Source organism: Chionomys nivalis, chromosome 5 (genome assembly GCF_950005125.1).
Source record: "Chionomys nivalis chromosome 5, mChiNiv1.1, whole genome shotgun sequence".
In the NCBI taxonomy this organism is placed as follows: domain Eukaryota; kingdom Metazoa; phylum Chordata; class Mammalia; order Rodentia; family Cricetidae; genus Chionomys; species Chionomys nivalis.
Genome location: NC_080090.1, coordinates 60,876,557 through 60,898,295, shown reverse-complemented (window position 1 = coordinate 60,898,295; position 21,739 = coordinate 60,876,557). Strand labels below are relative to the sequence as shown.

General features: G+C 43.4%; 1 protein-coding gene across 1 annotated transcript in view; it reads right to left on the bottom strand.

The window, feature by feature from the left end:
• Tnn (tenascin N) overlaps positions 1 to 21,739 on the bottom strand; it is a 69,780-nt gene that overhangs the window by 33,403 nt on the left and 14,638 nt on the right. The window contains exons 6-11 of the mRNA XM_057770214.1: positions 21,534 to 21,623; positions 11,295 to 11,558; positions 7,567 to 7,830; positions 6,565 to 6,828; positions 3,830 to 4,093; positions 1,835 to 2,098 (exon numbers count right to left, since the gene is read on the bottom strand). Coding sequence (XP_057626197.1) covers positions 1,835 to 2,098; positions 3,830 to 4,093; positions 6,565 to 6,828; positions 7,567 to 7,830; positions 11,295 to 11,558; positions 21,534 to 21,623 — 1,410 coding nt within the window. The remainder of the gene's footprint in view (positions 1 to 1,834; positions 2,099 to 3,829; positions 4,094 to 6,564; positions 6,829 to 7,566; positions 7,831 to 11,294; positions 11,559 to 21,533; positions 21,624 to 21,739) is intronic.

Here is a 21,739-nt window from a genome sequence, read left to right as displayed (position 1 = left end):
AGCTCTTGTAGACAAGGCTGGTCTCGAACTCACAGAGATACGCCTGCCTCTGCCTCCCGAGTGCTGGGATTGAAGGTGTGCGCCACCACCGCCCGGCTAGTGTTTTAATTAATACAGTTTCTGTGCAATTATTTTGGGTCTGGGTGGCCAGGAAACGAACAAGCAGCCTCTATCTACATACTGATCTAAACAGAATTCTCAACAGAAGAATCTCAAATGGCTAGGATACACTTAAAGAATTGTTCAACATCCTTAGCCATTAGGGAAATGCAAATCAAAATGACTCTGAGATACCGTCTTATACCTGTCAGAGTGGCTAAGATCAAAAACGCTAAGGACAGCTTATGTTGGCAAGGATGTGGAGTAGGGGGAACACTCTTCCCCTGCTGATGTGAGTACAAACTTGTACAGCCACTTTGGAAATCAATATAACAATTTTTCAGAAAATTGTGAATCAGTCTACATCAGGACCCAGTTATACCACTTTTGGACATATACCCAAAGGATTCTTAATAATACCACAAAGACACTTGCCCAAAATTATGTTCACAGCAGCATTATTCATAATAGCCAGAAAAGCAACCTAGATCCTCCTTAACCCAAAGAATGGATTTTAAAAAATATGGTACTCGACTGTAAAAAATAATGGCATCATGAAATTTGTAGGCAAATAGATGGAACTAGAAAAAAATCATCCTGAGTGACATAACCCAGAATAAGAAAGACAAACAAGGCATGTACTCACTCATAAGTGAATATTAGCTATAAGGGATAACCATGCTACAATCCACAGCCCCAGAGAGGTTAGGTAACAAGGAGGGAAAAAGTGGGATGCATGGGAAATAGAAGAGCTCTCCTGGGTAAACTGAGGGCAGGATTTGGGGGGGTTGGTACATGAGGAATAGGTTGGGTGGGTTGGGGGAAGGATGGAGTGGGAGAGTGGTGAAAGACATGTCTTGATGGCAGGAGCACATTTCAGGGTCAGGGAGAACCACAGCTAAGACCCCTAGCAATAGTGGAGAGAGTGCCTTAACTGGCCGTCTCCTGTAATAGTCATCATAGAGCCTTCATCCTGTAACTGATGGAAACAAATGGAGAGATCCACAGCCAAGCACTAGGGGAATCCTGTTGAAAAGAAGGAGGAAGGATTGTACGAGCCAAGAGGGTTAAACTCATCACAAGGGAACCCACAGAAACAACCTGGGCTCATAGGAGCTCATAAACTCTGGAGCCTTCATAAGATCAACCTAGGCCCTCTACATATGTGTGACAGTTGTGTAGGACTCCTAGCAGTGGGACCAGGGCCTGTCTCTGAGACTTGAGCTGACTTTGGGGACCCTACACTGGGTTGCCCAGCCTAGCTCCACTTGGTACAAAGGGAGGTTCTTAGTCCTACCTGAACTTGATATTCAATGCTTTGCTGACACCCATAGGAGGCCTGCCCCTTTTGGAATAGAAACACAGAAGAGTTGATGGGAGAGGGGCAGAGAGGAGGTGGGGGATGAAGAGGGGGGAATGGGAGGAGAGGAGAGAGAGGAAACTATGGTTGGGGTATAAAATAAATGAAAGTTTTAATTAATAAAAATGATAATAATAAAAAAGAAGAGAAGTAACATTTATTGAATATTGTTTAATTAAACACTTCTTATTATTTGATTAAAAAGAGAGATAGATATCAAAGGCACTGAGAGATGCTGGATACTGTATAATATTCTGCCCTCCTTATTCTCTCCAAATCACTGATTTGGGTCGATAGTCATGAAGGAAACCACACATGACTTCCCATATGCATAGGATGAGAACAGTCATGTTCTCAAGGAATAATGTCCATTACCTGTGGGGGCTTTGGTGCTGGTCTTCCTGCTCTCCCGTGTCCCCTTCTGGGCCCACACGTCGACCTGATACTCCACACCTGGTCGCATGCCCGTCAGGATGGTGCTTCTCTCCTCCTTCCCAACAAGGATCTCCCTGGTCTCTCCATCAGCAGAGGTGTAGCGCACCACGTACCTGTCAATGTCAGCCTCTACTGGGTCCCAGGACACAGTGGCAGTGTTCTCTGTCACCTGCTCAGTCACCAGGTTTTTAGGGCTATCAATATCTAAAAGGAAAAACTTGATCATTAACCCCTAGTAAGTAAATTGAGTGTGATATCTCAAATCTGTAGACCCGTTATGCAGAAGGCCAAGGCAGGGAAGCATGAGATGATGAACTTGAGATCAACATAGGCTGTTCAACAAGACTTTGTCGAAACACACACATGCACAGACATGCATACACACACACGCACACACATGCACACACACACCAGCCACCATTAAGAATGGGCTGAGCATTCCTGTTCTTACAGTTTTCCCATCTCCTGTACTGTTTTTCAGTTGATTCGTGGACAGAGATCTTGTCCCCACAACTACTCTTGGACCCTTAAGGCAGTAGCCTAAGATAGTGAAAACAGCAATGTACTCAGAATTAGAGAAGCTGGATTGCAGTTCCAGTGCAAGTGGCCTTAAAGACCTCAGCAGTTAACTAAAGCTCAGTCTCCTCACCCGTCAAACTGCTTCCTAGATACATGCAAGGTAAGATACTGAAATATTTTATGGATATTTTATGAGTCAAACCCTACGAATCATCCACTAACTGTGAGAATTGCAGAAATAATGTACTCTCCTAAATAGCGAATTCTCAGCTGTGAATGGAAACACAGATTCCTGCTCTACCAACAGAACAGATTCTTCTCACGACCAACTAAATGGAGAAAATTGCTCTTACTTTTGCTTGTGTGTATGTAAAAGGGCACAACCACTTTGGAGATTAGTTTGGCAGGAACTTAAAAATTAAATATACAGAATTAACAGTTCAGTTCTAATACATCTACTTAAGAAAAATGAATGCCCCAGTATCATTATTCATGATATTCAAAACATGAAAACAAACCAAATAGCTACCAAGACAAACTAGCAAATAAATGTGTGTATCTATACAAACAAATATTAATTTTAATAAAAATAAGTGTCAATATATGTTATAATACAGATGAACCTGAAACTATGTTTTGTGTAAGAAGTAAATAATACAATGCCACATAATGTGTTAATCCATGTATTAGAACTGTCCATAACAGAGAAATCTAGAACAGATAGCAGTTGCTACCTGTGGGTAGGGAATGAACAATATCTGGTAATGCACATCATGTTCCTTATTGTGATGAAAATTTTCTAAACATACAATCTAAGAGTTGGGTGATTGTGTGACTCTGTAATAGTGAAAGCTGAGCTGTATACGCTAAAGATTGAATTTTGTACGTAAAGACATCTTAGTAAGGCTATTCTTGCAAATGAAAGAACTGAAAAACCTTAAAAACTGCTGTTATGATGACTGCAAGCCTAGGCTTGTCAAAATGGAACCCGCAGTACTCAAAAGAGAATCTACTCCCTAACAGAACAATAAATCCTCCCATGCCAAGAAAATCCCAGCGAAAGCTATCTCCCTGAAGCACTTAGCTCCTAGATGCTGAACCATATGCTTTCTCTAAGCCATTTCATCTTCCGGATGGAACAATTCAGTGATTGACATTGAGGGAAATGCACAATTAGAAGAACAGCATAGAGATGTGAGCAGTCATAAATCTTAGTAAGACCAAAACATGAGGTCTGTATCTCCAGATTAAGTGTAAAGGACATGCAGAAATGGTGTGGGAGATCTGACAGAAGCCTGTCGCTCTGGTCTTCTATGAACATTACTTTCTTCCAAGGCCAGAGAAGGAATAGCAAGTGTCCCCCTACCAAAGGCTTACCGTGAAACATGTCACATTCTCAAACTACAATGTTCATACCTGTGGGGGACTTGGTGTTGGCCTTCCTGCTGTCCTGGGCCCCCTTCTGGGCCCACACATCAACCTTGTACTCCACACCCGGCCTCAGGCCCGTCAGGACAGTGCTGCTCTTCTCCTTAGACACGGGCACCTCCCTGGTCTCGCCATCAGCAGAGGTGTAGCGCACTATGTACCTATCGATGTCAGCCTCCACCGGCTCCCAGGAGACACTGAGAGTGGTCTCTGTCGCCTGGTCTGTCACCAGGTTTTTGGGGCCATCAATATCTAAAAGGAGAAGAACTGATCACTAAAGACTGGAAGCAGGCACCAAAGAATGAGACCATTTGTCCTGGGTGGGGAGACTTTCCAGTCCCTACAGCTTCCCCACACCCTATGAGCATTTTCAGTGTTTCATGGCGGGAGACCTGGTCTCCACAGCTGAGCTCAGAGCCTCAAGGAGGCAGCGCAGGAGAGCAGAATGAGTGCTGCACCCAAAGGGACTGGGTTCTACCTGAAGAGGCAGAGCTGAGGGGCAGGAGGCACCTTAGGTTCCAGTCAGCAGACTGAGGACCTCATCCCGGCTCTCCTGTCAGTCAGCTGTTGGTAGCCTCGGATCACTCAGATGCTTGTAAGCTTTACTTCTTCCCCTCTAAAATTATGTACAGACTGTTATGTAGACTTCGGGTTCCTTCAGAGACTCATCTTCAATGCGTGCACCTGCCTTCATCAATTATTAACTTCGTTTCATTACTTGGACACTGTCTTCTGCATTTGTAAAATGAAAGATTTTAGGTGTGTGTGTGTGTGTGTGTGTGGTTAGCTCTGTCGACTAAAATAATACAATGTTTACAGTTTCTGGACCTCAGTATATTCATTCTGAGGTTCAAAATGTAATAAATGGCATTCCAGCCCTTGTCCCTCAACTTCTCCACAGAGGAAACAAAAACAGGAGATGGGAGATGTTTATTTATAGCTTGTGGATTTTTATGTCATAGTTTTACATCACATAAGCTAATAACATGTTATGACTGTTCTCAGCACTGAGTAGATGCCAAGACCTTCAGTTATCATAACTAATGATGAAATCAATCAATTGACACTATAAATCCAAAAGATTATCTTCCTCCATACTACATAGCAGAAGGCAATCAAAAACATATTTTATCAATAAGCTAGTAATATTTCCTTCTTCTAAATAATTCACTGCAAAAGCCATTTTCCTAAGGCCATTTGCACAAAGATTCTACTTCTTATGTTGCTTTAGGCTATGACCACAAAAAACTGGTATCTAAATTCCTACTTCCTACAAGTAAGGCAGCATCAACAGTTTTAGGATCCTTGACTGACCAACCATGTCCAGACTATTAAGGAAGTTGGAGAGGCCAGTATGTTAGGACTTAGAGAATGGAATTGTTTGAAAAGACTGTGTGTACCTTAGGTGCGGTCTGAATTTAATTTGTTTCACCAGGATCCCTGGTAGAGCATATTGCGTTTGCTATGGAACAAAAGATCTCAGCAAGGGTGATTAGCAATGCCTAAGACATTCTGATTGCCACAGCTCAGTATAGGGGAGGGGGACACAGGGGTGTGCTAAACATCCTCTAAAACTCTCTTTCTCTCTCTCTCTCTCTGTCTCGTGTGTGTGTGCGCGCACACACACACACACACACACTTAAAACAAAGGAGTGCCCTGCTCAAATGTCAATAGTGATGAGGTTGAGAAGCCCTTTCTAAGGCGTGAGAATCAGTGAGCTGGTATATGGCATGCAGCTAAAATACCACATCCATGGGAAAAAGGTCAGTTGCTCTCACACAGAACAAGAGGTGCTTCAGCGTTTCACACAGACTATGTGTTATTTGAGTGGACATAGGATGCATGCGTGTTTCCAATGGACTAGATATCAGTTGAGTGAAGTGGGGTATGCCTGGGGTTGTGTCAAGAGCTGTTCTGGAGGACCACCTAGAGGTGGTCACCTAGAGGAAGGAGAGGATACCATCAGAGCAGTTTTAGGATCCTCAGCTGAACAACCCTTGGTCCACCAACCATTAGGGGAAGTGTGCTGGGGGGTTAGGAGGGAAGAGAGGTAATAGGTCAGGATGGGAAAAAATGTGCTTAGCCAACTGAAAGAGCAGGACTTAAGTACAAGGAGGAACACAGAAGAGACGCCGAGCAATGCCCATTCCCATGGCAGGCAGTTAGCATGCAAACAGCTAACTGCAAATGAAGGATGGACTCTTGCATGGAAACGGACATTTTCATTACTAAAAAAAAAATCAACACTGGGGGGAGGGACTAAACACTGGCTTATTTTTAGAGAACAAAACACTGCAATTATTTCATCCAAAGGGCAGAAATAGGAACAAACTTCATTGGAAGGGTTTAAACAAGGGAGGAATTTTTACAAAGCAAAAATTGTTTGTGGCTCACAACCTGCGAGTCTGGCTCTCTCAGCCTGACAGTTACTTGTGCTTTCTTCTTAGCTGCTTCTTGCCAAAGCAAAATGTTTATCCCTAATAACAGACGAGGTAGAAGAAAGGTGGAGGCTGGGAGCAGTAAGCAGCCGTCTTTGACGGCCACAGCTTGGAGAATACAATATGAGACACCCATTCTGAGAGAAGGAGGTAGACAATCTGCTAGGGAGCACAATCACCTCTAATCAACGAAATCATCCTGCCTGCCAAGGTTAGAGGAAGAGAAATCAACCTAACATTTTACAAGCTTAGCCATGGCATAGAGGTAAGGCATGTTCCATCACCTGTAGGGGCCTTGGTGTTGGCCTTCCTGCTCTCCTGAGTACCCTTCTGGGCCCACACGTGGACCTTGTACTCCACACCCGGCCTCAGGCCCGTCAGGACGGTACTGCTCTTCTCCTTGGACACGGGCACCTCCCTGGTCTCGCCATCGGCAGAGGTGTAGCTCACTATGTACCTGTCAATGTTGGCCTGAACAGGGTCCCAGGAGACACTGAGAGTGTTCTCTGTGACTTGGTCAGTCACCAAGTTTTTGGGACTGTCAAGGTCTGAAAGGGAAATGTTTGAAAGTTTAAGCTGCAGCTGTGGAAGGCATACCCCATTATCCTGCTTTTTCTCTCCCAGAACATTCAGCAGGCAGTGGGTTAGCACACCAAATCTCTGCTGGGAGTCAAGGGAGAACACAGTTTCTGAATCTCAATTGCAAAGTCAGGCTAGCTATATACTTAGCATCTTTTCTTGACTTTCGGCTCCCTAAAATGTAGAAAGAACAATAGCTTCCTAGTAACATATGGTACATCAAGACAGCCAATTAAACACCTGCCACACTGTCAGGGTACCTAATTTATCATTTTATCAAGGGCCACTTCACCAGTGAGAACCCTGGAAGTAGTGTCCCAAATACAATCATAACCAGACCCTCTACACACACCCAGTGGGTCGGTTAGCAGCACCACTTCTATGCAGTTACACTGCTCTCACTGAGACCTGAGGTGTGCTGACTGGGCTTGGCTGGCAGCCCCGTGAGTCCCAGGGAGCCCCGTCTGCCTCCCCAGTGCTGGGATTACAAATGCGTGCTCCCACATCCAACTTTTCACATGGGTGCTGAGGATCAGACTCAGAAGGGCAGCAAGCCCTCTGCCTTCTGAGCGCTCTCTCTACCCTACCGCACCCCGCCTCACCCCCCAGTGTCACGAGTCTTAACATATCTCAGACCTTGTGGGGCCACACACACTCAAATCCGTAAGCTCACATTTCGTTCCGACGGTTCATCTCTCTCTGCTCACCTGTGGGAGCCTTGGTGTTAGCCTTCTTGCTCTCTCGATCGCCCTTCTCGGCCCACACGGAAACTTTGTACTCCACACCTGGCTTCAGGCCAGTCAGGACGGTGCTTCTCTGATCCTTCCTCACTGGGACCTGCTTTGTCTCGCCATCCACGGAAGTGTAGCTTACCACATACCTGTCAATGTCAGCTTCCACTGGGTCCCATGAGACAGAAAGAGTGTTCTCTGTCACCCGGTCAGTCACCAGGTTTTCAGGGCTGTCAATTTCTTCAAGGAAGATACAAAATAAGAGGATAGGTCTTATTACTCTCTAATTTCTAAACAGCCAAAGGCATAGCCAAAATAACCATGTCAATTAATTCGAGTCACCCATAGCTTTAAGTGGACAAGTGGTCAGAATAAACTACTTGCATAAATGGAAGAAAGGGTCTTTATACCCTGAAAATATATAGATCAATTCTGCAAACCTTTTTCCACAAGTCACTCTGGCGTTTAAAGAAATAACTTTACAGCCGGGCGGTGGTGGCGCACGCCTTTAATCCCAGCACTCGGGAGGCAGAGGCAGGTGAATCTCTGTGAGTTCGAGACCAGCCTGGTCTACAAGAGCTAGTTCCAGGACAGGCTCCAAAACCACAGAGAAACCCTGTCTCGAAAAACCAAAAAAAAAAAAAAAAAAAAAAAAAAAAAAAAAAAAAAAAAAAAAAAAAAGAAATAACTTTACATGCGGAGTTTTCCTTTGCCATAGATGACCTGCAAGCAAGTATATTTCAATAATCTTCTCCATCTACTCTGATATGGCCTTTGGGAAGACAGATGTTCTAGAAGTAGGAGCTGCCGATGTTTTGTACATAAACATTGTGTCTGCAGCCAGGGCCTGGGGCGAGCTTTAAACTGACGGTACTGAGGGGTGGGCTAGTGAAAATGACCCTAGCAGAATCTGCCTGAGTGTCTGTGTGACAAAGCTGGATTAGAGCCTCGGCTCTGGTTTTCCGGGTTCCTCACTTAGGAGAAATTGTGCGATTTAAGTTTCTGTCTCTGCACCTCTGCAGAGAAGGAAGGAGCAGTCCTTCCTCACAGACGAAGTACAGCATGGTCAGTGATTATATAACCTGCTATTAATAATGGCATTTCAGGTATGGGATCTCACTTCCTCCTCAAAATGCAAGGTAACAACATTGTACCTTGCTAAACAGCAACGCCTTGATTACCCTTCTCTAAAAGCCAGCTCCTCAAGAGTGTTCCCAGAAGGAAAGAGCATTTCACCCTGCGCATCGCCGTTTGCCAGGCCTGGCAGTCACCTCAGTAAAATATGTAGTCCTATGAGACAACCGATCTTAAGAAGCACAGAGATGGGGCCATACCACTGACATCTGTCATAGAAAGATAAAGGCTCTAACTCCTAGGGCACTGAGCTGCCTTTAATGTCCCAGCCTCAGCCCTTGCTACTGTACCTACCACCTCACAGACATATCTACCACAGAGGACACTTGAGATTGCCTAATGGCCTAACTTCATACTTGAGGTCTTTATACATGCTACTTCCCTGTTAGCTCCAGCCTGTCCTTCCAGGCTCTCTTTAAACCCTCTCCTCCCCACACTGGCTTTGGGCTGTGTTTTATCACAACAGCAGTGAGCAAACTAGGACTCTTGTTGTGTGTCGGTTGTTTTCTATGAATTAGCTCATTGTGCTTGACTGGTTGTGTGTCAATTTGACACAAGCTTAAGTCATCTGAGAAGAGGGAATCTCAACTAAGAAAAGACTTCCACAAGATCAGCCTGTAGACAAGCCAGTAGGGCATTTTCTTATTCAGTGCTCAATCCTGGGATGGTGGTTCTGGATTCTATAAGAAAGCAGACTGAACAAGTCACGAGAGAAAGCCAGTAAGCAGCTCTGTGGCCTCTGCATCAGCTCCTGCCTCCAGGTTCCTGTCCTGACATTCTTTGATGATGAATTGTGACACAGAAGCATAAGCTGAATATTCCTTTTCCTCCCCAGCTTGCTTTTGGTCATAGCGTTTCACCACAGCAATAGGAAGCCTAAGAAAGACACTCGATGGTTACATATCCCCAGATCCCTACGACATAGACACTCCTGAGCCACTTTATGAACCAGAATAGACTCACTGTCACTCAGGTAGTTAATGGCAGCACTGGGGTTAAAATTTGAACAGCCAAGGATCCGAAGCCATAGTCCTAATTATTATGCAGACTTCTCTGAAGTTCTTTCTTTGTATTCAGTGACTGTCCAGACACAATCAGTGAATCCTTTTCCTGTGACTTCCTATTAAGTGTTTTGGAAGAGCAGGTGGATACCGATTAGGCTCTTGTGAATTCAGGGAACCACCAAAGGAGTGTTTAAACACGAAGAGCAGCCATGCTATGTTCCAGTATGTCTCAAAACACCCGAAGGCCTGAGCTGAGCAGAAGTGCATGCCGTTTGAAGGTCCTTGTGTTTCTGAATGCTTAAAAGAAGAATCAGTGGGTTTGGCAAATGTTAATGCAGGATGCAAACCGTTTCCATAGTCTGAAAGAAATCTCCTACACACAAAGTGCCTCTTCGACACTGCAGACCAAAATAAGCATTAAGCATTCAAATTCATAGTTGGGTCAATGTTTTTAGATTTTATTAAAAAATAAAAATAGCAGTCAGAGGGGTTAGGGCATCACAAGAAAACCCACAGAAACAACTAACCTGGCTCATAGAAACTCACAGTCTGAACCAACAACCAGAGAGTCTGCTTGGGACCAACCTAAATATATGTGACAGTTGTGTAGCTTGGTCTGCTTGCGGGACTCCTAACAGTGGGGGCAGGGCTGTCCCTAACACTTTGCCGGGCTCTTAAGAACCTATTCCTCATACTGGATTGCCTTGCCCAGCCTTAATACAAGCTTAGTCCTGCAGCAACTTGATATGCCATGCTTTGTTTATACCAATGGGAGACCTGCCTCTTTCTGAACAGAAACAGAGGAGGAGTAGATTGAGGAAGAGCTGGGGGAAGAGAATGGAAGAAAAGAAAAATATATAAATAAATAAATAAATAAATAAATAGTAAATATTACAAAATTTTACCCTACTCCAAGAGAGATGTATATAGAATTCCATCCCAAATAAGTATGACTATTTCTATTAAATAGTCTCATTTCTCAGTCTGAAGTTAAAAGGAAAAAATCATAAATATGAGATTGAAATTTGTTTTGGGACAAAAATCTCTGCACTGAGCAGGGGAAGTGAACACAAAGTCCCACCCCTAACCAAGAATCTATCCACAATTGATACACGCTGGGAAAAGAGAAATTCATTTTCTCTGACGGAGTATCACTGAGTATATCAATCATATTCCTAGCAGGCCCTATTCCCAAGAAGCCAACACAAGCCAAACTCCATGTTTTTTCGTAAGTTTTTTGTTATGGTTTTGCAGGGGGTTTGTTTGTTTTGAATTGGTTATAGGTTTTGTTTTGTTTTGTTTTTTTCTTGGGGTCTATTTTTGAGCGGGAAAATAATTTGAAGTTGGGTGAATAGAGAGGTGAGATGGGGATCTGGGACAGGTTGGGATACAGAAAAGAATATGATCACAATATATTGTATTAAAAGGATATTTTTAAATTGCTTTTGTAAATATCCTCAACCCCACAAACAAAAGAGATGATGCCAAGTGGCAACCATATCCACCTTCAAAAATCAACCTTCTCCTTACCCTGAAGAAGCTTCCCCAATCCCATTCTCCCGTCACCTGTAAGGGCCTTGGTGTCTGCTTTCTTGCTGCCCTGGTTGCCTCTCTCAGCCCACACGAAGACTTTGTAGGCCTCTCCTGGCTTCAGGCCCGTCAGAACAGTGCTGCTCTTGTCCTTGGGGACCGCTTTCTCCTTACTCTCCCCATCCGGGGAGATGTAGCGCACCACGTATTTGTCTATGACAGCCCTCACTGGATCCCAGGACACAGATGCTGTGTCTTCTGTCACCTGATTAGTGACTACATTGGTTGGTCCATCAATTTCTTCATAAAAATACATGAGAAAGAAAAATTAGAGAACCCACTTGCCTGTTGAAATCCACAGTCACTTTAGTTAGAGTTCAGGTCAGGGGTCTCCATAATGCAAGGGGGTCTCTCCTTCAACTGTGACAGGTAGACACCTAGCATCTGCTTTAATCTTGAACTGTGAACAGGTCTGTGGTAGAATGAGGGGGAAAAAACTGTTCTAGTTTCAGATCACTGAAGACATTGAGTTACCTCCATCAGGCACAGCAGATAAACACCTAAGAAGTAGTTTCTATGAAGTATAACTCCTTTAAAGTGTATACCACAGGCACAGATGGGATGCCTCTAGGTCCCTTTCCAGGAGACAGCTCAGCAAGTTTTCAAGAACAGGTAGCCTTCCTCATCTCGTCTCCTGAAATCAAAACAACTGATCTCTTCTATCTACTTCTTCCAATGAATGCTTCTAGACCAGGCATTTATCATCTATCTATACAATGTTCCTTTCTTCTTCTTTTCCCAAATAAAAGTGCCAAAAAATTAGTTCATTTACCTCCCCACAATGTGCATGACAGGGAACGTGATGGCACTCAGCAGTTATGGATAAATAACACATCCGGAAGTCTATGCTGAGGACGTTTCTATTCAGAACAATTTGTCAGCTGTATTCTGGACACACACATGTGTCTCAATAGCACACCCCGTACCTATGGCTTCAAGAAGTCTCCAAGCTTTTTCATACCAGCACTTACTAACCTTTATCAAGCTTTGAGGTACTCAAATTTTGTCAACACTAGGTCCCTGCCAAGTGCCACCAGCAGAGATTCCACTTCAGAAAGTTTAGAATGAGCTCTAGCATCTCTGCTTCTAGTGTTTCTTTTTGGATTTTTTTTTATTTTTATTTATTTATTTATTTATTTTTTGCTTGCTTGCTTTCTTGCTTTTGAGTTTTGGTGGGGGGGATAGTTCTTTAAAAACAGATTCTTACTATTTATCTCAGCTGCACCTTGAACTCACAATCTTCTGCCTCAGACCTCTGAATGCTGGGATTAGAGACAAGTACCCCCACATATACACATAGCTCCCTGGCTGTGCTGGTACATGCCTGTAATCCCTGTGCTTGGGAGCTTGAGGCAGAAGAATCATGAGTTCCGGGTAAACCTGGGCTATATATGAAGTTCAACACCAGACTGAACCACAGTGCAAAACTTTATCTGAAAAAATACATAATAAGTTAATAAACACTACACAATTTTAGTGGTTCTGATGCACATAATAGAATGAGGGCTTCCGTGTGAAGCCCATCAGCCCCATTTTACACAATGTGTAATAATGTCCTGACCCAACATTCCTACTTATTACTTTTACCTCCTAAGTTCCAGTCATAATTTAGTCATTTATCCTTTCTGTCCAGTTTCCTGCCAATGGAGAATTTTACAAGTAAGTCATCCATACACATCTATCAAGGCAATGACAAAGCTATTGAGCAGAAGAAAACTAAGACAAGACACTACAATTCCTCTGTATATTGATCTACATCTTTTTAGCTAAAAGCCACTGAACTACTTCTTAGTCTAAGGCAGCGAAAGTCCTTTCCCCAAGTCTACTCTTGGTGTTTTATTAAAGGACCTTCCAGAGAGAAGGGACAACTTCACACAGTTCCTTTTTGTGACCTCAGCTGTGGTGCACCTTCATCAAACATAAGGATAGTGTTTTATTTGCATGAAAAGATGAAATGTGTTTCATTACTAGAGGCCATTCATATTTCATTTAGTAAGTCAACTGCCATTTTCTAAGCACACACCAGGGGTCATGTGTTTTTCATACATTACTTTTCAATCTCATGGTAAAAAACAGAAGGCATTTACTAGATGCCCCACTAGTTTGGAAAACTAATAAAGTTTTCCATGCTTAGAACAGTAAGTATATGCTAGGCTTAGGTTATATAACTTGTCTAAGATCAATAGTAGTAAATATTAGTGGCCATCACTCCCCTAACCATCTTTGAATGCCCACATGCAGCTGAGAATCGGTGGTGGCATGAGTTAAATTGTGTCCAGTCCTCCTGCTCCAATACCGCATGCCAACCTGCTGTGCCTTGTACCTCAGTTTGGAACCTTATTGTTTTTAAACAATCCTTTCAGAGATAATAAAGTCAAAATGGAGTCATCAGGGTGAACCCAATCCAATATGAATGACATAACATCAATCTATGTGGATTAGCCCTTAATAACAAGTTGTAGGGAAAATAAAATATGCTCTGAGAGGCTACTGTAAGCTGAAATAACATAGTAGTAGTAGATTAGAACTTGGGGAGTATCCTAGAGAGACTGTTGGAGTGCTAGATGTATCTACCTCACTAGCAAAGAGAGCCCCGCAGAATGAGAGAGGAGCAAATCTGGCTGCAGAAACCTCCAGAATCCCAACCCCAACTTCAGGAGGTGCTAAGAGGTTGTTCAGAAGGAAGCATGCACACAACAGAAATGATTCCCTCCCTGCCCACTTCCCCTTTCTGTATCCAAAATGATTCCGTGCTTGCTAAGAAGGGATGGTGTCAGACTACCAAGACCCTACTCGGCCTGGGCCATTGCCATGACATGAGAGTAGGAGGTAAGGATATAGAGACAGGAGTGAGTCCTGCTCCTGAAGTCCTTGACCCTCACTCTCTCCAAGGTGATCCACCCACATCTATAACACCCAGCGTCTCTCACTTCTTCAGCTTGCCCAGTCAGTACTCAGCCACAGCTTTGAGCCCTCTGCACAGGCCAGTGGGTGGGTAGGACCAAGGCTGTCTACATGGACTGAGAGAACGAACATGGCCAGACCTGGAGCTCATTCTCCTTCAGCAGCCTCTGGACACTGAAGAGGTAAAGGAGCTGCCAAGAAAAACCCTAAATAAACCCTTTAGACTCATTTGCCCTTCACTTAAAGATCACTAACCTTGTAGGTCACACAAGCAAGCTAAATACACTGTCATTTTCCACCAGTTCTGCCGTGGGAAACATCCAGTGTGTGGTTATAATGCTAACAGTTGCCTAGATGGCTTTTCGAGGACTTAAAGAACACTTTGCTAGGAAGACCAACTCACGGCTTTTATCTGCATGCGTCTGATGGGAGACTAAACTGGGATGGGAAAGCTTGCTACCTTTGTCTTCATGCTGGGTCTGTCCTCTCTGTGGCTTTACCTTTGGGTCAGATTCTACTCTGCACTGCATGTAGACATGCTGACCATTTGAGAAATGCTTTCTTCAAGCTCATACTGCAGAATGATAACTTGACTTAGACCTTGCTAAGTCTCTCTTCTTCCTCCAAGGTTAAAAATATATATACCATTTTCTTCTAAAATGGGGCACTGAATTGAACAGAGAATTCTCAACAGAACAAGTTCAAATGGCCAAAAGACACTTAAGGTCATGCTCAACCTCCTTAGCGATCAGGGAAATGCAAATCAAAACAACTTTGAGATACCATCTTACACCTGTCAGAATGACTAAAATCAAAAACACCAATGATAGCCTTTGTTGGAGAGGATGTGGAGTAAGGGGAACACTCATCCATTGCTGGTGGGAATGCAAACTTGTGCAACCTCTTTGGAAAGCAGTGTGGTGTTTTCTCAGGAAATTCGGGATCAACCTACCCCAGGATTCAGCAATAACACTCTTAAGAATATACCCAAGAGATGCCCTATCATACTACAAAAGCATTTGTTCAACTATGTTCATAGCAGCATTATTTGTAATAGCCAGAAACTGTAAACAACCTAGATGCCCCTCAATGGAAGAATGGATAAAGAAAGTGTGGAATATATACACATTAAAGTACTACTCAGCAGTAAAAAACAATGACATCTTGAATTTTGCATGCAAATGGATGAAAATAGAAAACACTATCCTGAGTGAGGTAACCCAGACCCAAAAAGATGAATATGGTATGTACTCACTCATAAGTGGATTCTAGCCATAAATAAAGGACATTGAGCCTATAATTCGTGATCCTAGAGAAGCTAAATAAGAAGGTGAACCCAAAGAAAAACATATAGTTATCCTCTTGGATATTGGAAGTAAACAAGATTTCCAGGCAAAAATTGGGAAGTTGGGGGTGGGGGTGGGATGGGGGTAAGGGGACATGGGGAGAGAAAAGTGAGAAGGGGAGGATGGGGAGAGCTTGGGAGAATGGGAAGATTGGGATGGAGGAAGGGTGGATATGGGAGCAGGGAAGTATATATCTTAATTAAGGGAGCCATTTTAGGGTTGGCAAGAGACTTGACTCTAGAGGGGTTCCCAGGTGTCCAAGGAGATGTCCCCAGCTAGTTCTTTGGGCAGCTGAGGAGAGGGCGCCCGAACTGGCCCTAGCCTATAGCCATACTGATGAATATCTTGCATATCACCATAGAACCTTCTTCTGGCGATGGATGGAGATAGGGACAGAGACCCACACTGGAGCACTGGACTGAGCTCCCAAGGTCCAAATGAGGAGCAGAAGGAGGGAGAACATGAGCAAGGAAATCAGGACTGTGAGGGGTGCACCCACCAACTGAGACGGTGGGGTTGATCTAATGGGAGCTCACCAAGGCCAGCTGAACTGGGACTGATGGAGCATGTGATCAAACTGGACTCTCTGAACGTGATGGACAATGAGGGCTGACTGAGAAGCCAAGGACAATGGCACTGGGTTTTGTTCCTACTGCATGTACTGGCTTTGTGGGAGACTAGTCTGTTTGGATGCTCACCTTCCTACACCTGGATGGAGCGGAGAGGACCTTGGACTTCCCACAGGGCAGGGAACCCTGACTGCTCTTTGGACTGGAGAGGAAGGGGTAGGGGGTAGGGGTAGGGAAATGGGAGGAGGGGAAGAGGTGGAAATTTTAAAAAATAATAATAATTATATATACATATATACCAGATGTTACATGGACACAATAGACCATGAAGAGGAGGAACCAGGGTATCTGAATGACAGTAGCACACTTCATTAGGGACTCTCTCTCCCTCATCATGCTTATCCTATGTCTGTTACTCCTCAACCCTCTAGACTCCAGGGTGATTTTCAAGGAAAAACTCTACTTTCTTCATTCTTCAGTCACTGAAGAAAGCATTTCTTTCTTTGTAGTACTCGTCTTCCCAATATGGTGGGTTTTTTTTTTTTTTCCCGTTTTTGGATAAGATTCCAGACCTGGCTTAGGTAACAATTGAGCCAAAAGCCTAAATAAATAAATACATACATAAATGTATACACACATATAAATAAATAAATAGGTCTTTGTTATGGATACCAGAAAAGAAAAATCAGTCTAGTTCTATATCTAGAACAGCTTTAAATTTGTAAGTTTAACCACAGAAGTCCAGCTAGAGATTAGAACTCAGTGATTTCTGCCTCCTTCCCCTCCCCTTTCTTGCAACTCTTCAACAATGTAAACTTGCAGGGAAATCCTCACAAAGCTGTGATCCCTAACTATTCACAGGACAGAACAAGGGTGGCAATCAGATGCTGACATCCGAGAAGGCAAGGCAGACCTCACGGATGGACCCCACACACTCACAAAATGCCACATTGCATGAAGCCAGCGCCGCAAGACCAAAACCTCCCTGTCTGCCAAGAGGAGATGTGGGGATCATTAAACCGCTTTTTCCACACAGCAAAATCTTCCAGTAGCCACAGTGGTGGGCCAAATCCTAGACGAGTTACAGCTGTAGCCCCCGCTGCAGATCAAGATGTCTCCAACCTGGCCCCAACAAGGAGGCGCAGCTACAACTTCCCACGTTGCTGGACACTGGGGGGGATGGGGGGGTCCTCATCGGCTCTGTCAGCCTTGTCTTTTTCATAATAGTAGTTTGATAAAAAGAATGGCTGAAGAGGAGGAGGGAAGAAGTAAAGGAAGTGAATCAGCTAGCACATTTGAGTGAAATTAATCATAAGGCCTTTCCCCCCTCTTTGTGCTACATAGAAACCTTGACCTAAATCTAGTAACTGCCCAGGGCCACTTCTGTCCACTTGTAAGCTGTCAGAAGTACTAATACCAACTCATCCAGAGCAATAGACTCTGCTCTCTCTCTCTCTCTCTCTCTCTCTCTCTCTCTCTCTCTCTCTCTCTCTCTCTTGATTTTTATTGAGCTCTACATTGACGCTGCTCTTTCTACATATGCTCCACACTACATAACCCTGAAGCAGGATAGGAAGATAGGGAAAATTAAGGGGAGGTGGGAAGGGAAAGGTTCCATCATCACATACCCCCATTGTAAAGACTGCATAGAAACACTGTCACTTTTCCTGGGAGATATATGAAGCAGAACACTTAAAACAATCAATCAGCCATGTGTAAGAACAAAATGTTAGTGGCCTTTGAATTAGCCACATCAGGATTTTTATCATAAAACTGTACTTTTCTGGTGGGGGGGGGGATCTAAAAAATGTTGTGAATAGAGCTGACAGTCAAAAAGACGTCTTGATAAAGAGGTCTTGCTTTTCTTCTGATCTAGAAATAGTAAGAACTTCTTTGACCTTTTTGACCTAAACTTTGCTTCTCAGCACTCCCTGTGCTCACTCATGAACCTGAAGAATACACTCATAAACCACCTTATAATCTTACTGACAGATACAAGTCTTGCGTTAAAAATAAATATATTTGAACACTTTAATTCGCCTTTTTAATTTTAGATTTTTCAATTTAGATACAGATCTTGTCCTTTGACCGATCTGACTTCAGACTCCTTCATAGATGTTGTCAAATGTTTGTTATTCTCTGTCCCTTGAGAAGCCTGTACCTATCCCTCGAGTATATACCACCGTTTCCTTCCTAAACCCTAATTGTGTTTCATTGCTTTGTCCTCAAATTCTTTTCTGCAGCGTAATTCAAGGTCCCAACTGTAGCAGAGCAGAGGTCTCTGGGAGAACTCAAGAGGCATAGCTGTCCATGTGGAGTTACAATGTGGATATCTCCTGCTGCCAATGATAATCCAATCACTCACCTATTGTCAGTGCAGACTCAGTACATTTTCCTTCCCAGAATTTTGTAAATATATTCCTGACTCCATATCCCATGCGCATATCTCGATTGCTATTTAACTTTGTTGCCATAGTCAAAGAAAACTTGTCCAAGAACCTGGTCAGGGTTCTGTTTTGTTTGCTTCTGTCAAGCAGCTGTAACAGCTCAATAAACTCTTATTTGGAGACCCTTCGGCTTTATGAGCTTGGGTTTAACAAGTTCCGCTGACTGGCTTGCTAAGTGGAAAATAACTGAAGTACATTCTTCCCTCCCTGCCTGTGCATGTGCTGTTCATAAACTCAGGTACTCTTTTTCATTTTGTGAGATGCAAAACATTTGGAGAACACAAATCTTTTCATCTCCTAAATTAACTAATAGTCTTAACCAGGCCTGAGATTATTTCCTGGCCTCAGAAACCATAGAATCTTTTTCTTTTTATTTTAGTAGGGCACATACCATAGATTTATTTGCCAATCCAATAAAGCATCTCATCCTGATTTTAGGATATAATTGACAATAAAAAACACTTCTCGGATGCTAATAGTCTAGTTGGGATAATATACTTGAAAGGTTAACTACCAATTCAATGGCACATGCAATTAATTGCTGTAAGAACTCAGAGTCTGTGACATTTAATGTGACTATGAAAGGCTTTAGTAAAGAAGTAGAAGTTGTGCTACCAGGATTGACTGACTTGTAGTTGACTTGCAGGCCAGTGAGGGTGGATCTCCCCTCCTGATCCTCCTTCAGGCCCTGTATCCTGTGTCTCCATCCCCCATTCCTACTCCCGCCCCAGGAACATTAGGAAGGGAAGCTTCACAATTGACTTCCTTGAGGTTTAAATTTAAAATAACCACATGGAAAGATGGAGGTATCAGGTCTCCTTACGTCCATTAAGGGAAAGCAAGCTCCCCCTGACCCAAGGAAGGGAAGCTGAGTTTCGCCTCTCTTCTTGGGTGTTCTGGGTGGAGACACTGCCATTCTAATCTGCTGGAAAGATTAGGACATGTGATTGTCTCTCTCCCAAAAGTTAATCACTGGAGACCAAACGTTTAGCCACAGGCAAGGGACATGAATACATGATAGGGCGATGAAAGGGATAATTATCCCTTAATGCAATAATGTACTTATCAGCTCTACCAAGCATGGTGTTTTGAGTTCAGACTTAAAAAGAAATACTTTTCCTCCTCCTCCTCTTTTTTTTTTTTTTTTTTTTTTTTTTTTTTTTTTTTTTTTTGATACTAACCTTTTCCAAAATTCTGGGCTTTCTCACTCTGATGCATCACCCCACCCCCTACCATGCAGCTGCCACACTGCTGAGCTCTTTTAGACCCTAACTCACATCTCACCTCTTCCCCACCCATCTCCTTCCATGGCTGCTGAGGTTTTTGTTTCCAATTCCCCAGTTCCCTTCTGAACCCATTTTTAAATTCTGACCCGTCAGCCTTGGGATCTTTTATTATTTTTTAACCGTTATTCATTTTATTTTTTGTGTGTGTATGAGTGTTTTGCTTACATCCCTAAGGGCATCACATGTGTGCTTGGTGCTCAAGAAAGTCAGAAGAGGGTGTTGGATCTAGAAGTGGCGTTCTGATGGTTGAAACCACCATGTGGGTTTGGGGAATTAAACCCAGGTCCTCTACAAGAGCAACAAGTGACCTCTGAGCCATCTCTCCAGTCTTGGGATCTAACACTACTTCTAGTATGCACTATCAGAAGTGAATTGATTTGTACAGTATCCAGTCGGTATCTGATGGAGAGCTTAGTGCATGTGGAACACACACACACACACATACACACACACTTTGTATGTTGTGTGATTGTATAAGAGGAGAAAACTTATTAATCATCTCACAGATGGGTCAAATAAGAAGCACTTTGCCTCTGTAGCTAAGCTTCAATGTTTAAATGGGAACACCCTTCTTTCAATCCAACACTGCCATTTCCTGGCTGGGTGATCCTGGTCTTCACTCCTTTGAGGCTCAGTTTTCTTATGCACAAAACCTAGAAATAAGAGTAGTAGCTCATCCATAGACTGGCTTGAGAACTAAATGACAAAACCCATGAAAAATGTCCAGGGAATTTGCTGCCTGGCACATAGCAAACTTTTGATTGATCTCTAACTTCTCAATCAAGCCACAGAGAAAGCTGTCAGAAGCAAGGTAAGTATTTACCACTTTCTGACTCACTCAAATATCTCAGCAACCATTAAGCAGACTCACCCAGTCCATCTTGTCTGGGTCATAAATTAAATTACATCTCTTCCTTCCATACGCCAACCATCTCATAGGAAACAGAACTTGTTCATTCAACCCTCACACTGCTTCATCCTCATTATTACATTACCCCACCTACTTACTTCTAAGACTGAACTGGAAAGAATTAAGCCACTTTTTAAACTAAAACTCAAAACTGAAGGATTCCTTCTTTGCAGGCTCCAAGTATCAGCCTTTTCCAGAGCCCAATCTGCATGGGCAGAAGCGCAATCACTGCAGGAGGCTCACAGTTCAAGATGTACTTAAGCCTACAACGTTTTCAAGTTGGTAAATGGCTGGTAAATGCTGCAGAACCTCTTACAAACATTCTCACAGAGAAATGCTAACTATATCATGATTCCTTGTGACAGATGGCCTTAACCATCATTTCCCATTTCAAAGCAGACTGCTTGGATGTTGACATTATGAAAAACTACAAATACAACAGGAAAAATAATCTAGACCAGCTGTCCTTGGGGAATGCACTTCTGCACACATACTAGGTCTCTCAAGACAATAATTCAGTGATTGAAACAATTGAAATCAGAAGACAAGTGTCACGAATACTATCTCCCCTGGACTCCAAGATCCCAGGAAGAGTTTCCCATGGCAAGAAAAAAAAAGGGGGGGGGGAGGAGAAATTTGCCTCTGTTCTTCTGCCCATCCAGAAAGTCAGAGAATCTCTCCATGGAAATCCTGGAATTGTCACCCAGAGACCAGAAAAAAATCAAGAATGTGAAATTGGTTGAACTTCCATACCCGTCCTGCCATTCAGGAGAATCGGCTTCCCTTCCAGGCCACCTCTCATGGGAACAACTGTGATCTTATATTCTGTTCCAGGCTGCAGACCTAGAGAAAAGAAGCCAAGGTGTGTATGTGAAGACAGACTCCGGACAGACCCCACGTCCACACAGCTTCGACCTGGGCTCTCTTGAGGAGGTAAGATTTATGCTGACCCCCAAACT